General features: G+C 37.1%; 2 protein-coding genes across 3 annotated transcripts; both read left to right on the top strand.

Annotated features, from left to right (window-relative positions):
- Positions 1 to 1,962: 1,962 nt before the first annotated feature.
- Positions 1,963 to 19,179, top strand: LOC306711397 (phospholipase B1, membrane-associated-like). 2 transcript variants are annotated; one of them, XM_079180336.1, is made up of 42 exons: positions 1,963 to 2,103; positions 2,683 to 2,736; positions 3,476 to 3,536; positions 3,636 to 3,670; positions 4,941 to 5,025; positions 5,114 to 5,165; positions 5,270 to 5,350; positions 5,630 to 5,695; positions 5,782 to 5,843; positions 5,995 to 6,067; positions 6,163 to 6,270; positions 6,767 to 6,841; positions 8,410 to 8,478; positions 8,662 to 8,736; positions 8,836 to 8,896; positions 9,485 to 9,543; positions 10,323 to 10,396; positions 10,551 to 10,594; positions 10,679 to 10,787; positions 10,961 to 11,012; positions 11,137 to 11,217; positions 11,307 to 11,372; positions 11,463 to 11,563; positions 11,669 to 11,750; positions 11,836 to 11,940; positions 12,369 to 12,464; positions 12,605 to 12,679; positions 12,874 to 12,951; positions 13,310 to 13,370; positions 14,137 to 14,195; positions 14,576 to 14,643; positions 14,730 to 14,773; positions 15,179 to 15,278; positions 15,384 to 15,435; positions 15,522 to 15,602; positions 15,707 to 15,772; positions 15,868 to 15,962; positions 16,631 to 16,712; positions 16,804 to 16,908; positions 16,995 to 17,090; positions 17,188 to 17,262; positions 18,146 to 19,179. In XM_079180336.1, exons 1-42 carry the CDS (start codon positions 2,049 to 2,051, stop codon positions 18,413 to 18,415), a joined length of 3,288 nt encoding a protein of 1,095 aa, XP_079036462.1. In that variant the 5' UTR covers positions 1,963 to 2,048; the 3' UTR covers positions 18,416 to 19,179. The 2 variants fall into 2 exon arrangements, with proteins under 2 accessions (XP_079036462.1, XP_079036461.1); XM_079180335.1 differs by having other exon boundaries at positions 5,992 to 6,067.
- Positions 19,180 to 20,396: 1,217 nt separating this feature from the next.
- LOC306711170 (serine/threonine-protein phosphatase PP1-beta catalytic subunit-like) lies at positions 20,397 to 25,993 on the top strand. Its single transcript, XM_079179979.1, has 8 exons — positions 20,397 to 20,464; positions 21,736 to 21,867; positions 22,106 to 22,336; positions 22,517 to 22,621; positions 22,806 to 22,877; positions 23,111 to 23,262; positions 23,816 to 23,950; positions 24,042 to 25,993. The coding sequence occupies exons 1-8, from the start codon at positions 20,413 to 20,415 to the stop codon at positions 24,144 to 24,146; spliced, it is 984 nt and encodes a 327-aa protein (XP_079036105.1). The 5' UTR covers positions 20,397 to 20,412; the 3' UTR covers positions 24,147 to 25,993.
- The last annotated feature ends 975 nt before the right edge of the window (positions 25,994 to 26,968 follow it).

Genomic DNA, 26,968 nt, shown 5'->3' with positions numbered 1-26,968 from the left:
ATGAAGCCAACAGGGAGCATGTTTGGGGGGAAATTTGTTATTTTCCGCCACTGAACTCATAAATTCGTCTAAAAAAAGAGATAGCTACAACTGTTTCTGATAATAACCAAGATAATCTTTTCCCCTTGCACCGGAGGAGTTTTGCCCTGTCACACCATGAATCTGTTGTTACGGTCATCATAAAAAGTGTAGTAATTCCTGACCTTATATTATTGTAGTGGAGAGGTCAAGTTCACATTCCAAGGACTCTTATATCAGGTGTTAAAGGAAAAGTACACAAAACCACATGGATTTTGTTGTGGTGGGGATGAGTCCGCCTACCGGTGGGAGATCGACCATCTGGTGACGTTGTGCGGGCTAAACAACTTAGAGATCAACGCTCTAAAGACAGTGGACATGGTTGTGGATTTCCGGAAAAAAGCAGCCCCACCTGCCCCCATCACCCTGTCGCCGCCATGGAGTCCTCCAGCTTCCCGGGCTCCACCCCGAAGCTCCATCACCAAGAAGGCTCAGCAGAGGATGTACTTCCTGAGGCAGCTGAAGAAGTTCAACTTGCCAAAGACAATAATGATGCACTTCTACACTTTCATCATTGAGTCCATCCTCTGCTCCTCCATCACGGTCTGGTAAGCGCATTATTCACTCTGCTGAGAGAGTAATTGGCTGCAATCTGCCCTCCCTCCATGACTTGTTCGCCTCCAGGACCCTGAGGCGGACAAGAACGACTGTAGCCGACACCTCTCACCCCGGAAACAAACTGTTCGAGTCCCTTCCCTCCAAAACCTCACTGTCTTCTGCAGTTGGGCTCATCAATAAAGCCCAGGACCCCCACTGACTCAGACACCTACATCCCCCGCACAATTTCTTACAGTTACATACCCCTGCTCAACTCTTCTCTATTAATATACACTTGACTCTTTAATAACTTGTTTTAATGTATTTTATTTGTTTTTTTGTTTACCATATTTTATCGTACATTTTCATATTTTCTGGTTTAAATGATGTCTTATTTTGCACTGTGTTTATTGTTATGCACCAATCGTCTAGCCAAATTCCTTGTATGTGTAACGTAGCTACTTGGCAATAAACCGTTTCTGATTCTGATATAAAAACATTTTTTGATCGGACATTATCCCAAAAATATGCTGGTATTGGCGGATTCTGTTACCGTTGGAAAAAGCCAAGCTGTTTCCCCTAGTCTTTATGCTAAGCTAACGGGCTGCTGGCTCCAGCCACATACTATACAGATGTGAGAGTGGATGTGAGCAATGTGTGTCGAGACTATATTAGCAGAAGTAATCTGATTGAAATTTGCATTAAATTTCAAAGAGAACTGTATGTCTTCACCACTGTGGGATGGTGAGCCTGAATCATTGTTACAATTACAGTTTAAACACTGAAGACAAAACAAAGCCTATACACATGAAGTCGTGCTGTGTAGATGCAGATGTGCAGATTTGATTGTAACTACAGAACAGTGCTTTTTATTTTTTACTGGTTAAACCAATAGAAAAATACCGTACTTACTTTCTTCTCTGTCTAACAGCACAACCTATAATGTTTTAGTTTTAGCAGATAAATGCTTGAGCCTTAAAGTGATATCTTTTTGGCAACTCTACCTGTCTTGATTATGGCCGTTTTCCCAGTAGTAGTATATTACAGTGTAGCTCACCAACAGCAATGTCATTTGGTAACATGTTATGAGAACGCTATTATCTTGTAAAATATATTAATAGATTTAGCAAAAACCATCAGATAGTCTAGAGAATGTCATTAACACCCTGAAGTTCACTCTCACTCATTATTACAATAAAAGTTTCATTATCAGTGTCACCTTTTCATTGTAAAACCTTATGGCTGTGTCCTTTGGACAAGGAGGCCAGTCCCTCCCCTCTGTGCACATTTATGATTCATCATTATCAGTTATGCTGACCAGATATAACTGATAATCACATTGAAAGACGACTGACCACCACACAGAGAGAGCAGAGAGGAAGGAAAAGCTGTAGAAAAGATCCACGAGCACACAATCTGGGAAAAAAAGAGAGATGATGCTTCCACCGCTGGTTCTGATCACAGTCCTGGGGCTCACGTGGACTACAGGTCTCTACTGTTTACTTGATTTAGTGCTCATGTCGCTCTACGGCAGTTTTTAAAATCTGACAGGAGAAACTGATCATCACTGTTTTAAACTATTAACGAGGATCTAAATATTAAAAAACTTGTTAAGGATCATTTGAGGGTTTAACTAGATTTGATGGTTCTCTAGTTCATTACCTATTTTGAAATGACAACAAAATGGTGTTAAAAGTCATGAGTGATCAGAGTGATATTTGATCCACTAATGTAGCTTGCACTAGTATCTTAGTGTAATGTATTTGTGTGTCTCTAAAGCACGTTTGAGCTGAGCTCATGGAGACACGTTTTTATATGTTTGTCATGTTTGTGGTGCAAAATATGGGAAGGTCAAGTTGGAAGAAGAATAATATTTGTACAGAATATCAATACGTGTGCCTTGCTCAACAGGCACATTTAAATACTCTGCATGCTGTTCCGCTGTTAAAAGTTATATTTAATCCACTATCATATATATATATATATATATATATATATATATATATATATATATATATATATATATATATATGTATGTGTATAATGGTGTACTCTTTCTCATTTCAGTAACTGGACTGCCTTGCACTCAGATGTTTCCCTCTCAGCCGCCCCCTTCAAATGGTAAATCAGATTATTAGAGCCCGGCTAATATTAATGGCTACAAGTTCAGTTGATTTCCCGATGTATGCATTTGAGTTACAGCAACTTCATTATTGATTTTGAGGGTGTATTTTCAATGTAATAATCAGTATTTCAGTATATCAATGACTATTCTATACCAGCAAATACATCAGTGGTCAAATTTAACTTGAATATATTCATTCTTAAGTACACATTTTAATTACTTGTATTTAAATTGAGTGTTTCCATTTCATGTTGTAAACCAGAAAGGAAATGTGTTTGTAGTGGATGGCAAAAGAACGGATAATCTGTTTGTGATATTTAGTATTTAGATGATTTACTTCAGTAAAAGAAAGAATGCTAAACTCTAGATATACTAGCTTTATACTTCCACTCCACTGTAATTCTGAGGGAAATATTGTTTTTTATTATTGTTTTAATATATATATATTTTGTTACCACTCCATATGTATTTGACCTACTTACCTACATTACTGAAATACACATAATGACATTTTGCTGATAAAACTTGCATACTTTTACTTTTCACTGCAGGACTTTTACTTGTCATGGAGTATATCTATATTGTAGCATTCTTTCTTTTACTGAAGTAAATCATCTGAATAATCAGCTCTTTTTTTATTCACTACAAACACATTTCACTTCTGATTTACAACATGGCAAATCCCCATGTGCCTCAGATCTGTGATTCAATTTTAAACAATTTCTTTCTCTCAAGTTAACAGCATTAAGCCCTCAGACGTGGCGGTGCTTTCCTCCATTGGACTTCACATGCATAGGTGAGCACAGGTCACCAGTCACTTTCATCCATGAAGTGCTATTTGCACCAGGAAGTAAAAATTCAACAATGTAGACCGTGGTCTTTTCTTTTGCTGCAGCGCTGAGCTGACTACGGTGGTATCAAGACTCAGAGGTAACATATAAAGTTTTATTTTGTTGTTTGTAGTGTTCACAGGACTTCAAGCCAAATGTTTCTTGGATAGTTTACTTAATTCTGTTAAAAAGTTAATTAATTCACTCTCATTATTTAAGCTGCCATTAAACAGGCCTGATTGGAAAGCTTTAATAACTTGGCTGGTGATAAAATCAAAATGTAGCTTTCCCTTTTATTGATGAATAGTGTAAATGCACGGTGTAAGTCATCCGAAGTGGTTGATATGAACTTCTATTACACTACTGTGCAGTATCTTTGATATCTACACTGACCGGGATAATTTGAAACAATGAACTCTGACACACTTGCCACACTTAATTTTAAATCTTTCTTAATTTGAAAGCCATTCATGAAATATAATGTTCTGTGCTTGATAGAGATAAAATGCTGTCTGACACAAAGCAGGAAATTCACAGTTGTTAAAGTCGTGAAGTCGTGTTGTCGAAGTGTGATTAAACATTTCTGAAACACTGTAATTTCTTCAGTAATATATTGTTTTATTAGAATCAATATATATATTTTACTGTCAAATTAGTGTTTAATTTATAGAATAAATATGTGGTGGCTTGTAATCAATTGTTACATATGTAAGTCTGGATGTAGTATTATCTTCATGGTCACGTCAACTTATCTGTCTGTTTTTCATAATCAATTAATCTGCTTATTATCTTATAATTGTTTGATCAATGAAAATATTGTAAAAAAAGTCCAAACTATAAAACCAGCAAATATTTATTTGTTGAAAGTTATAACCAGTGAATTTTGGTCCTTTTTACTTTAATGGTTTAAAGGTACAGTGTACAACATTTATCTATTAGCAAAAATGCAATATAATATTAATAAGTATGTTTTCTTTAGTGTATAATCAGCGGAAATTAAGAACCTTATCTATAAAGGGAGCGGGTCCTCTTCATGCAGCCGGACATCATGTTTCTACAGTAGCCCAGAAAGGACAAACCAAACGTTTGCACTAGATAGGGCCCTTAGCATTTTAATGTTTTCGCGTTGGTTTCAGTTGGTTGCAATCTGCATCCTCACCGCTGGATGCCGACAAATCACAAATACAGTTTTTTTTTTTTTAAATGATTGATACAATATAATTATTTGTTGCAGATACTTTTTTTTTGTCATTTGACTACTTTGATAATGTAGAAATTGATTGAGCTCTGCTGTGGTTTCACCTGCAAGCCATGTGGGAAAAGAAGCTCTGGGTGTTGGAGTTAAACTCGTGTTATTGTCTCTCCATCAGAGCTGATGACAGTCTTCAATCCTGCACTCATCAGTACTACTTCAGATGAAACAAACTTGTATGCCCCTCAGTTTGTTCAACACAGGTACAGACAGCAACTTCTGGAACATGAGAAATATCGTACCAATGACTCTTGCTGCTTCCAATGATTTGTTGTTTTCTCCTTGTTGTAGCACGCTGGTGGAGCAGGCAAAGGAAGTGTCCCTCTCCCTCCAAAACAGTCAGGTAGTGGTGCTCCAGTGTCTGCACTCCCATCTTAAATTATAAGAAAAACAATTAAATAATCAAAAAGGAAAATAATTCCTGATGGTTTTTTGTTACTCCTACAGGTCATTGATTTGGACAGAGATTGGAAGCTGGTCCTTCTCTTTGCTCAAGTGGATCAGCTCTGTGCCTGTGAGCAGCAGCAGGTAAACAGCAAAATACCGTAATATTGATTTTACAAAACTATTGTTCGGGAAAAACAGATATATTTTTAGAGCTGTTTCTTGAAACTGTGTTGCATCAAACACCCAAGCTACAGAGTCCAACTTATAACTTAATAAATAATTAACTTGATGTGTATCACATATCACACAAAGCTACAATAGAACAAACCACGAGAGCTTAAACAAGGCAGGTGAATAATCGATGCGCGACAGATTGATATAAAGGCTACTGAAGTCACAAACTGTTGTGTTTGTGTGAAGTTTCAGTCTGTTATCAAAGCCGTGGTTGAAGAGGTGGATGATGCTCTGCAGCTGCTGCACTCTCAGGTATATTTCAGATTGTGTACAGTATTTTTCATTCAGTAGCTATAACTGCATTGCTGATATTTACACAAATGACATGTTTCACGCAGCTGAAGCGAGCCATTGTCAGTGTTGCATTGTGGGATGGAGAGCGTGACAATTTCCACAACAAGTGAGTTCATTTGTGAAATTACTAATTTCTGGCCTAATGAAAAGAGTGTTTGGCCAAACAGACTTAATCACACACTGTAAAAGAGAATCTTTCTCTGAATAGTAATACACATATTAGGTTTTGACGAGCAAATCTGTTATACTGACAGGAGGTGTCGATGCATGGAGACAATTAATGAAGGAGAAGCCAGACTTCAGAGGGCCATGCTGAGTCATGCTCTGCAGGTTTGTCGATTATTCACATCAGAATATCGGATAGCTTCATTCAGTTTGTTTTAGCTGCTGTGAAATGTTCTTCTCAACTCCTTTTCACTGAGCAGGAGTCTTTGGATGAGCTCATGATAAAGAGGCGTTGGTACGGTGACAGAGAGGACTTCACTGTCATTGTGCAGGACACACCTTCCATCTCAGGCCCTTCTTCTGTCTCTGTGAGTTCACCTGCACCATTTTGCATCCCTTGTTAATCGTTTAATACGTTTAGACTCTTCATATATGCTATTCAGTTCTCTTAGTAAGCCGTAAACGAGTGACAGTGTTGTACATGTACATCACCAGGACCCTGAAGCTGAGGCAGCCAAACGAGATTCAACCATCATTCATTTTATAACTTAAACCCCTTTCCTACTGTGACATGTCAACATATAGTTTGTGAAAAAGGTTATTTTAAAGGCTAAAAGTAGAGCAGATGATATCTTGAGTCTATGCTCAGCAAAATAAAGGGCATTTGTGAAGATGGAATCAACTCAAGATACGTTGTTTTGGACCATCTAAGTTCTTGATTGGATTTTCCTTTTATATAAAATGTAAATCCCTCCTTTAAGTGAAACAGTTTTTATTTTAATTCCATTTAATTGTTTACTGGGTTACTCGCTTTTGTATGTGCTTTTTATTTTAATTCACAAGTTAATGTTTTTTTTTTAACAGAGTGGGGAGCCTCTCTCTGAGTCACAAGCAGCACAACAAGCTGATAAACTGATGGTGCAGATGTGGACAAACTTGGTGAGGCCTACAGCAATCTAATCAACCTCCTGCACTCTCGTTCTTTCTAATACAGACACACAAACACAGCGGTCCTTTCCTCAAGGAAAAGTACTAATACCACATTGTGAAAATACTCCACCACAATCAAAAGCCCTGCATTGAAACCCCAAAGTAAAACATATGTCAGTGCAACAACTTCTAATCAAAGTATCAAAAGTAAAAGTACTCAAATGCAGAACAATGTTCCCTGTCAGTGTATAAGTATATGATTTGAACCCTCCTGTTATGTTCGTTTCTCAGGTACAGCCATGATGTTCCCGGGTCAAAATGATCCGGGCATGTTTAATCATCCAAAAGATGTCAGAAACCAAAAAAAAATCCTAATAAATATAGTTTGTACCTCATCACCAACACCATTACTAACAATTCAATCAGTATTTAGTGGAATGGAGTTATTCACCCCTCCATAGATCATAGTTCAATTAGGATAACTCGCTCATTTTAATGAAAAATACATGTTCAATCTATTTTTTAGGTACATTGGAAAAACCTAGATGTAAATTTCATTAGTCTACCATAACATGTATTTTTTTCTAAAACAAATTTACATTTTGAAACTTTCTTTTTTTCATGGAGTGATGTAGATAAATAGAGATGGGACACCTCTGCTGTTCAGGGTCATATTGACCCGCTCACTCAAAATCAAGCCAAAGTGTGTGTGTGTGTGTGTGTGTGTGTGTGTGAGTGTAGGTGTGTGTGTGTGTGTGTGTGTGTGAGTGTAGGTGTGTGTGTGTGTGTGTGTGTGTGTGTGTGTGTGTGTGTGTGTGTGTGTGTGTGTGTGAAATGGGGTGAAACATGGTAGGAGGAGTAAGAAATACTTTGTCTCACATTTTCAATGAAAGAAATGTTCTAAACTTGACCCTCCACTTTCACTGCCGGGTCAAATTGACCCGGCAGTGAAAAAGTACTTTAAGATATTTGTTCTAGATTTTCAATTTGACTCGCAACATAACATGAGGGTTAAATAATATTACTGCTACATTAATGCACATGTTGCATTTTACTGATGCAGATATGTATAGATGTGCTAATTTTCACATACTGTTGGGTAGTTTAATCTACAGCAATGCATTATATTCTATAAGATTGTTATATGTTTGTATAGCATCACTTTTGGAATAGTTTATTAAGCTAGAGAAGTAGGAGAATGTTCTCAATCCATAAAGGCAGACTTAATCATTCAGTTTATCAGAAACAAATCTGATTCCTAATCACCAATTTAGGAGAGACATGGTTTTTACTGGGCAGCAAAGGGGATACAAATGTGTAATGTGAAAAGTAACTAAAGCTGTCAGACAAATTTAGTGCAGTAAAAAGTACAATATTTGTGGTGGAGTAGAAGTATAAAGTTGTATAAAATGTGAAGCCTCAAGTAAAATCTAAGTACCTTGCATTTGTATATAAGTACAGTACTTGAGTATTTGTTCTTAGTTACATTCGAACACCACACACACATAATCACAAACATTCAGAGTCATTGTTCTCTCTGTCGTAAACATGAAGACAATGAGTTTTCTGTCTTTCAGCTGCAGCCAAGTGGCCAACATAACACAGAAGACAATGGAAATATCATTGCATTGCTTTGTCCAACTGAGGTTAGTAACTGTGACACAATGTCACACACACATGGAGTTATGTCAGCATGTTAAATTTCATCATTAGATGTAGGCTACTGTACTTGAAAATAGGTTTCGGTGTTCCAAGCTAATATTCTTTCTCAACATTCCTCTCTTTCATTTATTCCTCCTCCTCTCTCCGGTTGTCTGCCTCCCTCATAGGACCGACCCTTCCTGAGAACGGAGGGAAACTCTCCTTCATATCACCACAGTGATGTCTCTCCTCTCCTCCACCCAGTGAGTACAGTGTGGTATTGAGCCCAAATGGAGGTGGTGGCAGCGTTGTACGCTTCCTGGTTAGTTCTGACTGTGGATCTGCTTTGTGTGTGCGGTCAGTTTACAGGCACAGTGATGCCCTGTGAAGACCTCAGTCCTTCACCCTCCACACCCACCTCAGGTACAGTAAGATGATTTACACTTACATGTTAGGCATTTATCAGGCACCACGGTGACTCTCACTTTTCGTGGGTGATTTTATTCATAATGTGTATTCATGTGTCATTTTTCATGGATACGTTTTTCATGTAACAAGAAGTTGACAAGATTTTGTCTTTCTTTTTTACTTAAAATATTTATGTACGTGACACATGAACATATGCAAATACAAAACTAAGCTCTCACATTGACAATATATACAACACACTTTATTTATATTTTTTCCTTTCATCTGTCAATAATCTGTATATTTATCACTTCTATTATTTATTTTATTCATTCCAGTCTTGCCGATCTCTGTCTAAATAACCTTTTATGTCATTTTTATATTATGTGATATTGCTTCTGATAATCTACTATTTATTCCAAACACTACTGTATTTTTGTCCTACGATACAGCATTTCTAACTAGTTTTACTGCTATATTATTATAATTACACATATTATATCAGTAGTATATTACATTACAGTCTCTCTGAAAGTCTTGTGTTGTATAACTTGTTAAGTTTAGAACCTTTACTGTCCTGACTTGTCTCCTTTATTTTCACAGTCCATGAACTCAGGCCTGGAGATATCAAAGTGGTGGCTGCTGTGGGAGACTCTCTGACAGTGAGTCATTTTGTCATTCTTTTAAGTGGATAGAAAGGTTATAGTAAAGTACAAGCCTTATAATCTAAAGTATCAAGTAGAATTCAATATGTAAAATAAGAACTGAGAATAGATCCTAGATCTAGGACCATAATCTTTAGCTGTAACATATATTATTTATGCAGTTTAAAATGACAAGTAAAATACTGCATATTAGTAGCTCAAACTAGAGCTAACTAGAATAACTGTACGTTGGATATATTTTTACCCACAAGAAGAAGGAAAGGTTAGTCATGGAATTTAGAGATAGATATGTATATAGTTGTATATACAGATAGAAAGAGTCTGAAAAGTGCACGAGAACAGCAGATAGTATTGCAAAGATACAACAGATGGATGTTTATTATTATAGATGATCTGTATAAATTCTGATAAACATTGAATGACCTGACATTTATATCTGAACCACATCAAATGCTGCCGGATGAAATTGGAATTTGTAATTACCACAGTTATTTAGCTGTATTAAAACCAATTTGATTGATTAAAACTATATTATATGGATTAATTACATAACAGTTGGCTTAAATGTGTGAATAGCCCAAAGATCTCAAGGCCTTGGTAGATCTTTACAAGATAATCATATTAGAGAAATGGAAAGATGAATTTAGTACAATAGTAACACATCTTTAATATCTAAAGTGAGAGAAGAGCCTGATCTACTGGTTTACTGTAAAATATGGAGAACTTCTGTCTTGTTTCGTCATGTTACTGAAACACTGTCCTGGTCTATCCGTCAGGCAGGGAACGGTATCGCATCGAGCCCCAATAACGTCCTGGATGTCTTGAATCAGTACCGAGGTTTATCCTGGAGGTAACTCCCCAATTATCACAACACATTGCAACATAATGCTCATGTTATAAGTTGTGCAGTGTTGGTATGAATGTGGTTCGATGACCATCCATTTCTTTAGTTGGAAAATAATTTTAAGTCATAATTTCAACATTATATGATATGTTTTTTGCAGTATTGGTGGAGATGAAAACCTCACAACTGTAACCACGCTGCCCAGTGAGTCTCCTTAATGGTTCAAATAACATAAAGTCAGGCTTTGTTGTTGTGTGATTTTTATTGTTATTTAATTTGTTATAACAGACATCTTAAAACATTTCAACTACAACCTGACGGGCTATTCTGTTGGCATGGGCAAGCAGCACACTCCTCAGGCTTTCCTCAACCAGGCTGTAGCCGGAGCTAAGAGCAAGTGAGTCCTGTCAGAGGATCAAAGCGGTTAAAAAAATTACTTTTCTAAAAAGTTATAAGAAAGTAGAATTTAAATGAATATACAGTATATTTGTTGAATTAAATGTGATTTTAATTGTCTGATATAAATATTTGCCATTTCATTGTGATATTTTGTTTTGTTTGTGTTTTAAGTGGCATACTACCACAGGTGCGAGCCCTGGTGGCAAAGATGAAGAATGACTCTGTAAGTTTACAAGTTTATATTTATTCTTTAGCTATTTTAAATTTGCTAACTCCACTATAAAAAAAAACATATCTTTTAACAACACTACATACTACATCCCCTCACATTCTTGTTTCTTGTACAGAGAATCAATTTTGAATCCGATTGGAAGGTCATCACCGTTTTTATTGGTGGAAATGACGTCTGTGACCACTGCTACAACTCTGTAAGTACTAATGTGGAGTGATAATTCATCAGTTGTTTCATGGAGGGGCCAAAAGACACGATGTGAAAATGTTTTCCTTTTATTGACAGCTACTTCACTCTGAAGAAAATTTTATTCGTAATGTTCGAGACAGCCTGGATTATCTGCACAAAGAGGTAAAGATGAACAGACATGCAGCTACATTTTCAGATATATGTTGGTCTGGTTGATTGTTTATGAGCATTAACTGAACTTGTCTCTGTCAGGTGCCCCGAGCTCTGGTGAATTTGGTAGAGCCTCTCCATATAACCCCTCTGAGAGAAATGCACATTGACTCTTCACTTAGATGTCCAACTTGGCTGGTAAAGTGAGTATCACTTTTATCTGCCTTTTCAATTCCTCACTGGTATTGAAAATCTAATAAATGATCATGAACGGTGGTATAAACGACTTGTTGTCCCTCCTTCGCCAGTATTCTGTGTCCTTGTGTTATCTTGCCAAAGCCCGACTCTAAAGCTCTGCAAATGGTGGAGGACATCAATAGAGGCTATCAGGTAAGACTCCCCAAAAAACATACTAAGAATGTTAAACAGTCCAGTTCACCTGTAGGCATTGAGAGCTTCTCTTTCTTTCTTCAAGCGTTTGCTGCATGAGCTTGTGGAGTCAAACCGGTACGACACTCGCTCAGACTTCACTGTGGTCGTCCAGCCTTTCTTCAGAAACATCATCGTCCCCAAACTGCCGGTCAGTAACAAAGCTCTGTTTTTTATATGTGGACTGCACAGACTTAATGGGAGTCTAGTCCCATCACTTTATCCAATACATAACCACAGGCTTAGCCCCAGAATCATGACAGTATATATTCTATAGTATACAGTGTTTAGCAGTATTTTAGCACATGTTATCACAAAGACGGGAAACTGGGGGAAACAGCCAACATGACTCGGAAATTCCCTAGATTACAGAAGTGACATTTGAGAACCTGGCTTGCAATGACAAAAAGTACACTAAGAGACTATTTGGGGGTCAGCCGTTATAGCTATCACAAATAACTGAATTTAAGGACACAAGCTTCAAAGTCATGAAGTCAACTACATTGTTTTCCTTTCCCCACTTTGAAATAATAGTCAGTAATCCTTAAAGTTCATACATATGGTGTAATCTTTCCGCAGGATGGCCGTGCTGATCGCTCCTTCTTCAGCGCTGACTGCTTCCATCTCAGCCAGAAGGCCCAGACGCTGATGGCTCGCTCCCTCTGGAACAACATGGTAAGTATTTATATATATATATATATATATATATATAAATATACAGGAAAATCTCTGCTTCCCTTCTTATACTAGAGTTTTAAGGAAAAGCTTTTTTGCTGACTGATACTCAGCGTTTACTCTAACTCATGTTTTCCCAGCTGGAACCTCTGGGCAATAAGACTACATTACAGGATTTTTCTGCTTCAGACATAAACCTGAAATGTCCAACCAAGGTGGGACATTTTGATTTAACAGTCAGTGCTTTATATGCTGGTGAATGTGTTTTTTGTAAACCCAGTGAGGAAAATGCTATGAATGCATCTCCAATGCTTTTGTTATTAAAAGTATATAATATTTCTGAATGTATACTTCAGTTCTCTATATTTTGAGGCCATCGAGTAATGTAAGTCCTCTCCTTTGTCTGCAGACTTCCCCATACATCCGGACCTATAACAACAGCAATTACATGTATGCTGGTCCTTCTCCAACACCAGGACCTAACACAGTAAGAATTTTCTCTCTATCCGAGAGGCTGAGATGTGACTTCCAGTACAAATGGAATATGATTGATTTACTAAAGGCCTGAATGAAGCTAACATTTCACAGAATCTCATGTAGTCTTAATCAATAGAACATAAATCATCAGCTAATATCAATAAATCATTTTCAAGACTTTCATCAAGGAACAATCCCAAACATTCTCTGGTTCCAGCTACTTAAATGTCTTAAATGTATCATCTGTTTTATATGATTATAAATTGAACATCTTTGAGTTTGGGATTTTTGGATGCACAAATAAATCAGTGTAAAAACTTGGCTTCTGACTCTGGGGACTTCCTTTGGGCATTTCTTCTCTATTTTAGAACTGGGGGAGAGATTTCTCCTGTGTGGACATTGCTCCATCCGACACTGTGCCAACATCAGGTAAGACAGACTCTGCATTATCAGTAGAGAGGTCGATATGAGATTCAATGTCCTCTTTCATCTGAAAGCTGAAACAAAGATAGCTAAGCACACTAGTGACACTGTCAATGAAAGGGCTGATATCAACTGCACCAATTGTCACCTGGATTGTGTCAATGGCCCAATCCCAATGTCCCCCCTAAGGCCGTAAACACTGAACCCTCAGGGTCCTACTGAGGTCACGAGGTAAATGATTGAGTGTGAGAGACTGTGAGGGCTTGAAATGGTGTAAATACGAACAGGACAGCACTTTGCTGCAACATATCACGTCACCATGAAAACCTCAACAAATATTATGCTCAATTGTGGGTATTTATTTTATACTTTTTACTCCCTGATTTGAACATCTCACAAGATGAGAGGTCATTTCAAATAATCTATTTACTAGTTTTTGTCAAAATAGCTTCATTGACAAAAAAAAATGTTTGATAAATAAGTCTGTGTAGTATAATCTCTGCTTCCTTTCCTATGATTTCATGTTTCTGAGTAAATGTAATTTGCATGTACCCGTCCTCTTTGTTTACCTTTTTTTTTACATCTCCATGCTTCCACTGGTAACCCGTGCTTAATGTCACATTGCTATGAATTGTGGGTAATTCCCTTGCCCTTAATGAAAGGGTTCATAAAGGGCTCAAAATGTCTGCGAGAGAGCCCTCAAACACCCGACGATGTTTGTTGTTTATCTTGACGTCAGTAGGTTTAAACTCTTTTTTGTCTTTAACTCTAGTTCACAAGCTGAGACCAGCAGACATCAAGGTGGTGGCAGCACTGGGAGATTCTTCCACGGTTAGTGTCGTAACACAATATCCAATTTATAACCACAGTAGACTTAATGTAAATATGTTTGAAAATCACTAATCTTTTACCTAACTTAATCAGCACAGACCATAAAAACTTGACGGATTTGAGATTTTTTGCATAATATAATATATGTGTCTTTGTGTGTTTAACACCAAATGTGAACCTGTTGTTATCAGCTATTTAGCGTCATTGAACTATGAACTCTCTAATCAATTTGTTATCAGCCACATAGCTTGCACCGGTGATGATCATCCCCTTTATGTGTTTAGCCTTTGATATAAGACTTATCTTTGTCAGTGTCTCACTGTCATCTGCAGCATATTATTTCTATTTTATTTTTCGATTATTTGGCTCTCTGTTCACAGGCAGGCACAGGCGCTAAGGCAAAGAACCTGTTTAACCTCAATAGAGACTACAGAGGAGTATCATGGAGGTTCGACATGCATGTTGCATTAATTCAATTTACATTAACCATCATATTTTACAAACCATGCTGATGTTTGTTGGGTTGTCTTGCAGCATTGGAGGGGATAATACTCTGGAGACGGTCACAACACTCCCAAGTGAGTTTATGTCACTTGTTTGGGGAAAAGATTCTGTTTCTGTGACTCACTATATGTGACAGGAATAACAATATCTCCGGCTTTATGATGCAGAGGAGCGTTCTTTGTAGTATTGGAAAACATTTTTAACCTGTTGGTTGTTTCTAAACAATTTTCTTTTCGGTCCAGATCTGTCCTACAAGTCATACAAAGATAGTTTTCTGTTCTTACATGAGGCCCAATGTCTGCTGTTTCTTAGGCATAGATACCTAAATGGGAGCCACTATAACCACAAGCTTCACTTGTAGTCTGGGAACCAGTTGAATAGATGGAGAAAAACCTTTACTCAGTTGCGAGAGCGACAGGAACTAGCTGTGCACTACCTCTCAGCTGGTACTCAATCATTTTTCCTCTTTATCTTCTCAGACATCTTGAAGAAGTTCAACCCTTCCTTAAAGGGCTTCTCCAGAGGCCAGGGCTCTAGACAGAAGGCCTTTAACGTTGCTGTACCTGGAGCTAAGACCTCGTATGTGCATATTCTTTTATTTCTCCCACCTGGGTTAAACACTTTTGAACAACCCATCGTCACCTCTCCAACGCCTATTTACTTTTCCTTTTTGTTGGGTTACAGAGAGATCCCAGTGCAAGCCCAAGCTCTCATTAAGGCCATGAGAGAGCATAAGGTAAGACTTCCCCAAAGATAAATAATGATATCAGATTGCTTCAATAGTTTCTGCCTCTTCTCATGTTCTATACACATGATACACAGGACGTGAATTTTGAAAAGGACTGGAAGCTTGTGACAATATTTATTGGAGGAAACGATCTTTGCAATTACTGCATAGACCAAGTAAGTGTTCTTTAAAATGTTTGATAAGTACATAAATAACCACACTCTCCTGTAAGTTTCTGAGCTGCAGTACAAAAAAAAAAGAAATTCCCATTTCTTTACAGAATAATCTGTCGCCCCATAACTACAGCCACAATATTATGCTCAGTTTGGACATGTTGTACAAAGAGGTGAGATATTAAACACTCTAAGTTATTGTCATCTCTTGTCCTCATGAGTACAAGTGTGTCATGTTTTGTTCTTCTCTCTCTCACTGTATCTTTAGGTACCGAGGCTGTTGGTTAATCTTGTGGCAATCGTGCAGATAGATCCATTGAAATCAGTTCAGAGGAACACGCTAGGCTGTTCCCTCTTGCAGAGGTTTGTTTAGCCTGTTTTCTCTCTGTTTCAGACATCTAGGCATCTTGGTCTTGCTGGAGACCAAAACATAGCTAAAGTGAATGTTCAATTTACATTTAAATTATACTGTTGCTTTATGTCAATATCAATTTCTGGTGTCACGTCATTGCTGTGTGTAAAGCACGTTTCTGCTGCCTCCAAGTGGTAACAAAAAGAAATCCTGTTTAACCTTCCAATAGATTGGTCCTTCCAGTGGTGTAGTTTCCCCTAAATTATTTAAATCTAGTCAAAATAGAGTTTATTCTCTAAGCATCTTATAAAGATCAAGATCTTCTCAAGCAAATGTGAGAAATAAAAGACAAGCTTTCCAAATTGTAAAAGCATAAGTTTCTTTTTGATATGTTCTCATTTAGAATTGTTTTGTCATTTCGACTTGCGGACAGAAAGCAAATATTACGAGGAACATTTGAGGTGTTGCAAATACCTCTGGTTCAGTTATTTTGCTGCATATACAGTAATTAATATACTGTTAACCTAGAACCATCTATTTCCAATTGATCAGTCAAGAATTATGATTTGGATTTCAGGAATCTCGGCATACAAATGTCTTTATTGTGATTCTTTGTTTTGGGATCGGCTCCTTCCTCATCTCAGCAAACAAATAATGAACAGGAATCTCTTTTTCACAGGACCAGCTGTCCCTGCGTTATCAACCCAGCTGAAAACTCCCCGGAGTTTCAAGAGATAAAACGAATCAATCGCGAGTACCAGGTAAAAACAGAGATCTCTTTTAATCATTTCGATTTCTTTAAAAAAAATGTGATTCTCTCGGTCATTCCTCCAATTCTCTTTTTTCCCCAAGGCTGAGATCCAACATCTTATTTCTGAAAATCGCTATGATGGAAAAGAAGATTTTGCTGTTGTCCTTCAACCCTTTTTACACAATTCCTTCATTCCTCATATTGGAGTGAGTTACAGAGACATACAAATGTATCCAAACAAGCATATAAATGATGAAATATACCCATGTTAATAATCAACTCCGTTCACCAGGAGGGTGAGGTTGACTCAAGTTTCTTCTCTGTGGACTGTTTCCACATAAGTGAGCGAGCTCATGCTGAGATGGCCGTTGCCTTGTGGAATAACATGGTGAGCATGGAGCAGTAATGTACCAAACTGCATCGGAACGACCAGTGTTTCCAAGTGGTTTTTGGTGGTTTTACAGAATGTTTCTTTCTGTCTTCAGTTGGAGCCCATAGACAGAAAGCAGACCTACAACAACTTCACATATGACCGCTCCAAGATGCTTTGTCCCTCTGAGGTGTGTGTGGAGCCCACAACTCAAATTATTATTCTATCACCAAACTAGATCTATTTGTTTATTAATTAGAGTTTTAAGCATCGTTTAGTCTTAGTTTTATAGAAAAAAACCTGTTGAATATAAAATAAATAAGACTATGATAATACAATATGACAGAATACCGACAAAACTATAACATAACAGTTAACTTGTAGAATAAACCAATACATTTTTAAAACACAGCTCAAATATAAATTAGGGAAATAAGTCATTTTAACTTTTAGTGTATCCTGTACCATAATTAAGTTTTATGGACAACACTTTATATTATATGCTGTTATAGTTTGTTGTATTTAGTTTGTTTTGTGTTTCTGTGTGTCCATGTTTTACATTGGGTTGAATCTATATGCTTCTGTTACCAAACAGAAATATAATGATTACTTTCATTTTGCATCTTTTTTCAATAACAGAGTTTATAGAAGGTCATTTTTTCATTTTAATTATGATATTAAACATTCAATTGGGAAAATGGCTTGAAATTAAAAAGACTTTGCAAAAATGTCCTTTTGAAGTAAAAATGACTGAAGTGACATAAGAGCAATTAAACTCTGAGCTTGATTTTAAATATGTATTATATTATCCCACAATTTTATAATTTATAATTTGTCTGTATTTATTTATTTATTTGGATAATTATTTCATCATGTCTCAGGTTTTTAATATAGAACACTTTGGGTCTCCATATTATGCATCAAGCCAGAATCCTTTAACTGAAATGTGGGTCTTTGTGGTGTTGACTTTTCAATACATTTTGACACAATTTCTCAAAGATTCTTCCATATGTATATTTGAAAGTTCTTAATGTTTAATATATCTGCACTGAGCTATGATATGTTTCCTACAGGCCAATCCCTTCATCTTCACTAAGATCAACAGCCTACCAAGTCCACCAGTAACCACCAGCACCACAACAACTTCCACAGTCACCAGTACCACCATCAACTCCAGTCCTGTACCAAGATGTTCTTCCTCTATACCAGTGTGGGTGCCAGTGATTGTGGGAATTGTCAGTTTACTGGCTGGCATAAGTATTGCTTGGTTCATTCTCGCCAGCTGTCAGCGTCGTAAAAGTAAAGTGGAGAAAGCAGTAGAAATGAAAGCAAGTGTTTTTTGATACAGTTGTTGTTATCAAGCTGTATTTAAGCCTCAAAGCTGCATCGAGCACTTTTTTATCACTAGAGGGCAGAGAGTAGACTCCTACACTTGCGTTGAATAGTTCCTGACTATTTAGATTGGAGAAAACCCACGCTGCCACAGGAAGAACATGCAAACTCCACACAGAATGGTCGTCCAGACCCGGAATCTAACCCTGGCCCATCCTGCTAGGCGACAGTGCTAGCCACCAAACCACTGTTCAGCAGAAATTGTGAAATATCCCATATGTAATAGACTGACCTTGTTGAATCCAGATGTTTTGTACATTTCTGTTCTCATTTGTATTTATTGATAGAATAAAATCTCTCAAATTTTGGAGACATGGTTGATTGACTTTTGAAACAATAACATCTGATGTTTTGTAATCGCTATAGCTTCTTGATTGATTGATTGATTTTCCAAGATGCAGAGATGCAGATGCCTGAAGAGAAACCACTTCATACAGCTTAACCGTTGCCCATCAGAGCTGGCACGTGAAAACATTTTATTTCCAGATGTGAATGAGTTTGATGTTTCTAGGCCAAATACATTTGAAGTAAGCTAGATAGATAAATAGGTAATATAACTAAAAACTAATAATAGAACTATGAAATTGCTTTACATTCTTCCCTGATGCTTCTCAAACTCTCAACTGCTGAACGGTGCATACATCTTTTGAACTAAATTATTATATAAACATCAAACAACAAATGTAATGAATAAACATCAATCAATGATATGAGTCACTGATTCTACCGGGTCACATCCTTTTCATTTATTTGTGGTTCATCATTATTCATTCTTTATCATATTCTTTATTCATTCAATTCACTTTGTTCATTTTATCGTTTATGAATTCATGCATCCTAAACTTTATCTAATGTTAAATGATCTTACTTAAACTAAATGTGTTATGGCAGAAGCTGAGTGTCATCATTCTCTTTATACTAATTTATGGGTTTCAAGTTCTCACTTATTAATAATGTTACATATTTTGATGTTAATTAATTATGAATTATGAAATCTGCTACAAGCAATAACGCTACAATGACTTCAACATCAGGATCTGTATGTGCAAGAAAATATATTGATCAAAAATATCTAGCCAGTACTTCCAAGACAGGTATTTAGAACTCTGTTTTAGGATATCAATCTGATCTTCTTCTTTTTTTTAAATCAAATATAATATTGTACCTTTACTAATTGAAATTTAAAACCTTCCTGCATTTCTCATATTTTGTTCATGTTTACATGTTGATTTAAAGAGGTGTTTTAGGTCTCTTCTAATGTGAGTGAAACTCACACACTGAGTCAGCATTCTCTCCCCTTTCACCTCTGTCTGGAACAAAAGAGGGCTGCACAGGTTTAAGCTTTAAATTAATAGTTTATTCGTCTTGTTCAGGCATTTTTTCTTTTACAACCATTCCTTGTGGAGGCTGATGGTGATTTGAAATGATTATTCTTCAAGAAATACCAGTTTTTCCCTTTCAAACTTGCTTGGAAGATCTTTTACATCCAAAATGTCCCTTGAAAAGAGAAACTAAGAAAATCTCAATTGGTGCTATCAAATAAAAGCAAAAATACTTGAAAAACTATTGGAAAGATAAGTCCTCTATATATTACTACACGTTTTTGTTTGTTGCGCATATCCTTTCTCATGATTGTTGAGTATATTAAATGGAAAACTCACTATGATTCAATATTACAACACAACAGTCTGTTTAAAAAACACTGTATATTTTAGTGTCATTTTATGTGTTTGCTTTTTTCCACTTTTTTCTGTATATTAATCAAACTCAAAAAATACCTCGAGGTTGTACTTAAGTGCAGCACATGAGTACGTTTACTTAGTTATACCACCACTGCTTGAAACGTGTGTCTGTGTGCATGCCTGGGTAGGCTAAAGCTCTATTGAGCCTACAAGTCAGTATTCAGGGCTATTTTTCCCGCTGTCCTGCCTCTGTGACTATCAGAAACATGGCGGAAAGCGAACTGAACGTTGACAGCCTCATATCTCGACTACTGGAAGGTACTGTAGCGACGTGATAACCTTTCTTCCCGCATTTTTCATCGACAAAATGACTGAATTGTATGTTCTTGTTTGTAACGAGTAACTTCACAATGTGTTAAAAACATCTTAGCATCTCGCGTTCTCTGCTATCGTTCAGCGGCAACCCGTAAGCTAACGTTAACCGTTGCGTTAAAAGCTCTCTGCTGCTGGAGAAACGTAAACTTTAGTAAACGTTAGCATGGTGTCACAGTCCCTTGTAGCTATGTATTCGCTAATGTTAGATTGTTAATCAACGTTAGTCGTGGCACTGTGCGTAAAAAAGGGAGAGTGGCGTAACAATTAGCCCGCTAGAGAGCTAGCTATCTATGCTAGTGATATAACTTAACGGCCAAACTAGCCGACTAACGTTAGCATAGTTATGGCAGGTGACTGTTTTATCGTTAAGCACGGGATGTAATGGGAAGAGAGAGAGAACCGTGGGATTCTGTGATTACCAAGCAACATTACTAACTGTTCTCCTTGGCTAGGCAGGTTGCTAGCATGTCGGCTACCACCCAGGACACGCCCCCTTACGAAGGAAACCTAAACCTGCATAACAAGCTACTGTTTTACATTCATCAACTATATCCGGCGAGTTTCGTTAGTTTCTAACGTTTGTTCCTAAACCACATATTAAAACATGTCTTTTATTTTTCTCACGTCTAACTATATGGAAGGCAAACGAAACAAAGTCGCATTCTGCATGTTTGGTCTGGAAATAAAGGATAAATAGAAATTTGCTAATGAACACTATTATGATCACAGCAAATGTATAATTTATCCAAAACAAATTTATGAAAACTCCACTCTTGACTTTTCTTCTAGCTTGCACCGCATTGCCCTCATTCACTCACTTCATATCTATACTTGCCAGTTCATAACAACTTGTGTTGACTCGAATATGATATCACTCTTATTTTAACACAAGGACTAACAGTAGATAACAACTAAATTCTAAAAAGTCTTTGTTTGTTTAAAAAATGCTTGTAATTTATGAGATTTTATAGCTATAACGCCGTCTTAAATTTAATTTGAATGCACTGACGTTTTTTGTGGTCAGAATACTGATTTAGCCTACAATTTGAAAATATAGTTACCTGTCCCATTGCCATGATGTTGAATAGTTTGATGCATATTAGTTCTGATCGCTGTGGCAGGTTACTTAATGCTTAATGTGTTAATGTCTAGTGTCAAATACTTACTCACCCCTGTTAGAGAATCAGCCGGTGTTGAACTCTTTTGTCTTGCAGTGCGAGGATGCCGTCCAGGGAAGGTGGTACAGATGACAGAGGCTGAGGTGAGGGGGCTCTGCATCAAGTCCAGAGAGATTTTCCTCAGTCAGCCGATCCTGCTAGAACTGGAGGCTCCACTCAAAATCTGCGGTGAGAACGGCACCTATCACCTTTTTAAAAATATCCCAGTGCAGGGTGATGAGAAAACACATGTTGATAGTTATTAGAGGCAACTGTGGCAACTCTACATGGTTCCATAAGCCCTGCGATTTCACCAGGATAAAACACACACACTTATTCAAAAACGTTATCTAATCTGTTCATTAATTTCACATAATTGATCAAGATTGTAATGTTACTTGTGATATTGATGAACATATCCTTCCAGGTGATATCCATGGACAGTACACAGACTTGCTGAGGCTATTCGAGTATGGAGGTTTCCCACCCGAGGCCAACTATCTGTTCTTGGGGGACTACGTGGACAGAGGGAAGCAGTCACTGGAGACCATCTGCCTGCTGCTCGCCTACAAGATCAGATACCCAGAAAACTTTTTCTTGCTCAGGGGGAACCACGAGTGTGCCTCCATCAATCGCATCTACGGCTTCTATGATGAGTGTAAGTTGGAAAACGCACCTGTTTGTTTGTTATGCTACATGTGCATGCTGTTCACAGTCCTAATTATAAATTGGACTACTGCAAAAACTCAGAAGAAGCAATATCAAATCTGAATGTAGTAACCCAGTATTATTAGTTAAGTCATTCTTTTTCTGCCACTTTTCCTAATTTTTTCCTCAGGCAAGCGCAGGTTCAACATAAAGCTCTGGAAGACCTTCACAGACTGTTTTAATTGTCTGCCCATTGCTGCGATTATTGATGAGAAGATTTTCTGCTGCCATGGAGGTTTGTGAAGCGCGTGTGTTATGTAGCAGCCACTGAATAATGTGGATAATACATGTCTCCCTGAAATCAAAGTGTACCTGTACATTGGTTTGAAATTGAGGCTTATATCATTATTTTTTAAATCCCATTTTTGTGGCATCAGTGCAATACCTGTAAGTCATCATATTATCATTTTGCTCCTCAGGGCTCTCACCTGATCTACAGTCCATGGAACAAATTCGGCGCATTATGAGACCCACTGATGTCCCAGACACAGGTCGGTTGTGTTTGTGTTGCTGAACTATAAGAGGACGATATCTTGTTGAGCTGATAGCAACTTTCACAAGCTGCAGATGTTTCTATATATGTCTGCACTGCTCCATTATTATAGATTGCTGATTGTGTTCATTAACTGCTTATAATTTGTGTTAAAAATGTAATGCTGATGTGCCACTTTAGATTAATTAATTATGCTATTTAGTTTTGGCTAAAATAAAGTTGTTGTGTCAGGGTTGCTGTGTGACCTGCTGTGGTCGGATCCAGACAAAGACGTCCAGGGCTGGGGGGAGAACGATCGGGGAGTTTCCTTCACCTTCGGGGCCGATGTGGTCAGCAAGTTTCTCAACCGTCACGACCTGGACCTCATCTGCCGAGCACATCAAGTAACTCTTGTGCTTCTTTCTTATTAAGATAAAGAGAATTTTGCCGATTTTCAACTGGCTGTGTATTGTTGCCGTGTGGGTGGTATGCACAAGTGAACAATGTGAGCATATGGTGGGGGGACCTTGGACCCTTAGCTCTTGTTTTAGCAGTGTTTGAATGTAACTAAGTACATTTAGGCTACTTAAATACTGTACTTCATACAATTTTGAGTGACTTGTACTTTGATTTAATTTATTTAACTTTATACTTCTCAGGGGTCCACTACATCTCAGGGGAAAATATTGTCCTTTTTTACTCTACATTTATCTAGAGTTTGGGGGGTAATCAAGGGGAAACATTGTTACAGTTTCTGATAAAAAAATGAATGAATATTTATGATACCAGATGGTCACATACAGAAGGTATTTCATCACTGATATTGCCATGAAGCAGACTGGCTGATAAATTGCATGTTGTTCAAATCTAATTGTAAGGCAATTTTGCTTAAAAAGTTAGCTTAAAACATATCTTCAGTGGTAGGTAGCAGGATTAAAGCTGAAAATGATCTTACAGGTTGTTGAAGACGGTTATGAGTTCTTTGCCAAGCGACAGCTGGTGACGCTGTTCTCTGCCCCCAACTACTGCGGGGAGTTTGACAACGCAGGTGGGATGATGAGTGTGGACGAGTCCCTTATGTGCTCCTTTCAGGTAGAGAACCCTCCGTTTGTTATACTGTAACATAAACGCTGATTTGTGGACTTTAAAATGTATTCATCAGGACCATCGTCCTTTCTTTCAGATCCTGAAGCCGTCAGAAAAAAAAGCGAAATACCAGTATGGAGGGGTTAATGCAGGACGCCCTGTCACCCCGCCTCGCACCGCTCAGGCACCAAAAAAGAGGTGAGCGGCTGGCCCCGACTCTCCTCCTTCTCCCCCGGTCGATCACTGGCCAACGTTCCCTGCAGGCTGCCTCAAACACTCCAGCCTTCTCTCAGTCAGCTTGTTCATGTGTAAAAAAAAAAAAAAAAAAAAAGAAGACAAAAGCTCCAGGAGTGTCTTTTGCTTGTTCTGTGGGTATTTTTATGAACATGTGTTTTTCAATTTCTTATTTGATGCCATGGTCTGCATTAACTGCTACTCACTCCATTCAGCAATATTTAAACCAAACTCTTGTGGAATGAGCAAGATGTTAAGAAAAGATGTTTCTCTTCCTTCACATTAACAATTTCCATAGTGATTTTGTGAATGCATGCACGCTTGTGAGGTTGAGATGGGTTCTTTGCTCTAGCCAATGTAAAACCATAAATTCTCACTGACAACAGGGCTAATTGTTTCTCGTCCTACTGCCATTGCCCACTTCTATGTTGGATGAAGTGCTACACTGCTTAATGGAATAGATTTACATTTTGGGAAATATGCGTATATGCTTTCTTATAAAAAGTTAGATAAGGAAGTCTACACCACTCTCCTTTCTGTCAAATATGAAACTGACATCAGCTGCTGGCTAACTCAGCTTAACCTCCACCTACCAGCAGCACGGTGTTTGTTTCATCCATCTTTTTGGTACGGAGTAAACAAACTTGAAGAACAAAGATGAAGCATTGATCTTCTCATCTACATTAACTTTCGGCAAGAACACAATTGAACATAATTTCCAAAATGTAAATTTTTCCTGAAGAATTGCAAGTTGGAGATTGCTATGACTTTCCTTTTGACTTAAGAATGTTTTTTTCTTCAAAGAGATACCAATAATATCCAAATATTTTGATCATATAAAATAAATTATTGTGAAAATCTTGCCATTTGCAAGCATCATTGTGTAAAAAAATATTTGAAAAGTTCTCAGCCATCTATGCTGTACCTTTACTTGGACATTAATATTCATTCGATGCTCTAAATTCAATCAGTTTTTGATGACTAATTTAAACTGATTGTATGATGAAATCAAACATCAGTAAAGCAATTACAGAAGTTGTGTAGAAAAGTAGACAACTGTGGTAAAGTACAGGATTCAAAAGTAGGTGTCAGTACATTCATCTTAACAGCAGTAGATGTTGACCTCTCAATCACTGAACATTGTTGCACTTCTAGTTCGGCCTGTCACGATAACTTAAGTTGGACGATGTATTTCCCCAGAAATAATTGAGTTTGCCTATTGTTGTACAAATGTACAATATTGTTGTATTTTTATTACAAGATACTTTGATGCCATTCATATAATGATAATTTAATAGCATCATAATGCGAGTACACCCTTTCTAAGAGCAATGATTCACACAATGTACACGTGTTGTAATGGAAAACCCTGCTGTTTATTCTGGCATGTTGGCTAAAATGCTGATCACATTCTTCTGTAAACAAACAAATATTGAGGTCAGCAGAAATGATTGAGGTCATGTCAATTAATCGTACGATAAGTTGACAACGTAAAGATTATTGAGGTCATGTCCATCTGTTGTATACGTCGTTAACGTAGTTATCGTGACAGGCCTACTTCATTGCATGACATTGTAAAGAGGTCAAACTCATCAAGGCAAGACGATGGTTTTTTGATTATTGTTGGCTAGTTATATTGGTTATATATTTCCAACTCCTTAATGAACACTGAACCAACGTATTTTTTATTTATTTAAATCTTGCCTTTTGCTTTGTAAATTTATTGGTCTTCAAGTTAGAAACCGTATGTTAAGACGTTTTGAGATTTGTACGAGTTTGTTTGAAACGAGTGAAATAAAAGGTGTTGAGCCTGCTCTCTGTTTCCCTTTGAGTTCTGAGTAACACAAACAATGGTAGTTAACGATGTCCAATGAACTATGTCACAAAAAAGTCAAAGAAAAGTCAAAGTCTTACTAAAGTTGAAAAATAGTGGTAGTATAATATATTTAAACAATTCCTATCGTAGTTTGTTGAAAAAGTAATAAAGTAGTTTGACGAAAATAATCAAAGTTGAATTTGAAAAAAAATAACGTCATAGTATAGGTCATAGAACAATATTTCAAGAAAAATCATAGTACGTCGAAAAAGTTAAAAAGTCATAGTATAGTGTGTTTTGAAAAGTCATAAAAAGTCATAGTATAAGTATGTCGAAAAAATTTATGAAAAGTCATACTGTAGTATGTCGAAAAAAGTCATAAAACTGTGAAACCAGACAAGTATAAAACTAATAAGATTTATTTACAAAGCAACCAAAAAGAACAGTACAGACATTGAATGTCAGTAATCAGTAACGTCAACTGTTGTGTATATGCAAAAGTGTCTGAATCGAAAATGAAGAAAAAAAACAGCAGCCAATTTAGCCGAGGAAGAGAGAGCTCCTTGATAAAGCGGTGATCTTTCATAGCCGGAACCACACCTGGCTGATAAGTGGCTCATCCTCTGACGAACCAGATCCTGCAAGACAAAGAAGAGGCAGGACAGAGGACACAAACCCCTAGTGGATTGGAGTGGTATTAACGTATGTCATGATAATGTCATAAATGTCATAAAAGTGTAGTATATAACCATTTTTTTGTAAATAGTCATATTGTGGTATAGCAATGAAATAAAATACGATGTCCTTGTATAGTGTAGTATGTTGAAAAAGTCACAATATAGTATGTTGAAAATACTATAAAAAAAAAGATTTATAGTATAGCATGTCGAAAAATGTCATAGTATAACATGTTGAAAATTCATAAAAAAGTCATAGTATAGTATGTTGTAAAAACCTTACCAGAGTGTTTCTCA

The sequence above is a fragment of the Pholis gunnellus genome (assembly GCF_910591455.1).
Source record: "Pholis gunnellus genome assembly, chromosome: 19".
NCBI lineage: Eukaryota > Metazoa > Chordata > Actinopteri > Perciformes > Pholidae > Pholis > Pholis gunnellus.
Note: the sequence above shows the minus strand (reverse complement) of the source record. Positions and strands in the feature narration are given on the sequence as shown.